Source organism: Monopterus albus, unplaced genomic scaffold (genome assembly GCF_001952655.1).
Source record: "Monopterus albus unplaced genomic scaffold, M_albus_1.0 scaffold94.1, whole genome shotgun sequence".
Classification (NCBI taxonomy): Eukaryota; Metazoa; Chordata; class Actinopteri; order Synbranchiformes; family Synbranchidae; genus Monopterus; species Monopterus albus.
This window is the reverse complement of record NW_018127974.1, coordinates 596,548-598,717: the sequence shown is the minus strand read 5'-3', so window position 1 is coordinate 598,717 and position 2,170 is coordinate 596,548. Positions and strand designations below refer to the sequence as shown.

At 40.2% G+C, this 2,170-nt stretch overlaps 1 protein-coding gene across 1 annotated transcript in view; it reads left to right on the top strand.

Annotated features, from left to right (window-relative positions):
* The window catches only part of maco1b (macoilin 1b), a 15,938-nt gene that overhangs the window by 9,935 nt on the left and 3,833 nt on the right, over positions 1-2,170 (top strand). Inside the window, 3 exon segments of the mRNA XM_020608631.1 lie at positions 455-555; positions 924-1,106; positions 1,250-1,370. Of these exon segments, the coding sequence (XP_020464287.1) occupies positions 455-555; positions 924-1,106; positions 1,250-1,370 (405 nt within the window).

Below are 2,170 nucleotides of genomic sequence, written 5' to 3'. Positions count from 1 at the left end.
CCAATATGAAGTTTTTCTTGCTTGATTTCTTTTACATGACTGTCGAAGATGACGCCAGATAAAACAATAAGTTTAAACTAATATCTGTAATATTAATCCTAACCCTCTACTTAGTTTGTTGTTATCATAAATCTTACAACTCTCTTGCTTAGAACATATGCTGAAAGATAAAACAATAAGTTTAAACTAATATCTCTAATATTAATCCTAACCCTCTACTTAGCTTGTCGTTATCATAAATCTTACAACTCTCTCGCTTAGAACATATGCTGAAACTTTAACTAGGACTGATCATATTCTGTCTTCTAGGTAGGGAATAAAAAAGGTTAAGAGGCATTCTTTCACTTTCAGTGTCTGTAAGAATGACTGTTCACTTATCATTTTTACAACACCCAGAAGCATAAATGTATAGATTTCTTACATGCCTTGACTACAATAATAACTCTAGTGTTGCATGACCCGCCGCAGCCAGATTGGCTCGCTAGGCGGTGCTGAGCGCTCCATACGCACTGAGCTGAGCCAGCTGCGCCAGGAGAACGAGCTGCTGCAAAGCAAGTGAGTGGTGCTACTATTCAGCAGGTCTAAACAAGGTTAGGTCTGTGGCCTTTTGGTTTATTATGGGGGGAATCGTGGTATTCATTGTGTTATGCGTCAGTATAAATAAACACTGTGGGGGAACAGATGTCATTAAAAAAATCATCACATAGCTTGCTGCTGAACAACTTTACGTTCATAGGCTAATTTCTGTTTGTGGAGCTATCTGCTAGAAATGTCTTTCAGACTTCTCACTCTGCTCTTACATTGTCAAAAGGATGAAAAGATTAACTCAAACATACCAAAGATTTAGGTTGGGTTGCCAAAATGGATACGATAACACACGGGAAACAATAATTAATGTGATATGCGTGTCCATGCACTTGTAGGCTTCATAATGCTGTGCAGGCAAAACAGAAGGACAAACAAGCAGTGGGCCAACTGGAGAAGAGGCTTAAAGCAGAGCAGGAGGCTCGAGCCTCCGCTGAGAAACAACTCACAGATGAAAAGAAGCGAAAGAAGTTAGAGGAGACCACAGCAGCCAGAGCAGTAGCATTAGCAGCAGCATCCAGGTAGGTGCACAGCTAACATTTGAAACTTAGGAGGCAGCAACCGATTTCACTCCTGACTTATGGCTTGTTTCTTTCAAGGTATGATTTGTTAATTAGCATTGCTATAAATTCACTACTTGATTTTTCTTCCTGTCTTTTCTCAGAGGGGAGTGCACAGACACGCTGCGACGGCGGATCACTGAATTGGAAACGGAGTGTAAGAAACTATCAATGGACATCAAGCTAAAGGAAGACCAGATCAGAGAGCTCGAACTGAAAGTGCAGGTGAGTATTTTTTTATTAGCATAGTCACACTCAAGCTTTGATGGAGAAATGAGGTACTGCTCGAATAATCTATGCTTAAATGTATTTGTCAATTCAGTTATCATATATAATTTTTCTTTTCTCAAATGCAGTTGTGGGGTTGTAGTGTGTGTTGTTGTTGTTGTTTGTATTTCAAACTTTGTCAGATAGTACACCACTTCTCCCAGAAAATATTTGCAATCACAAATGCTTTGATTTTCTCATGTTAATTTCTTTTGTTTTCAATGGAACAACACAAAAAACCCCACATCTGATACATTCTACACAGAACTCCAAAAATGGACTGGACAGAATTATTGACACCCTCAACTTAATATTTGATAGCACAGCCTTTGGACCAAATAACTGATATCAATCGCTTTCTGTAACCATCAGTGAGTTTCTTCCACCTCTCTATTGGAGTTTTGGACCACTCTTCTTTTGCCAACTGCTCCAGGTCTCTCAGATTTGAAGGGTTCCTTCTCCCAAATGCTGTTTTGAGACCTCTCCACAGGCACCCTATGGGATTTAGATACATATGGATTCATTGCTGGCCACTTCAGAATTCTCCAGCTCATTGTCTAAAACCATTTCTGGTGCTTTTTGAAGTACGCGATGGATATCTGACAGGAACTGTCATGGAAGGACAAACCCCTGCATGGTATGTACCACAAGAACAAGCTCTAAGTACAAGATCAATAGAGACAGAGGTCTACCATACCAGACAGGACCCCAGGTGCAGGCTGTGCAAAGATGCCCCTGAGACAATCCAGCACATAACA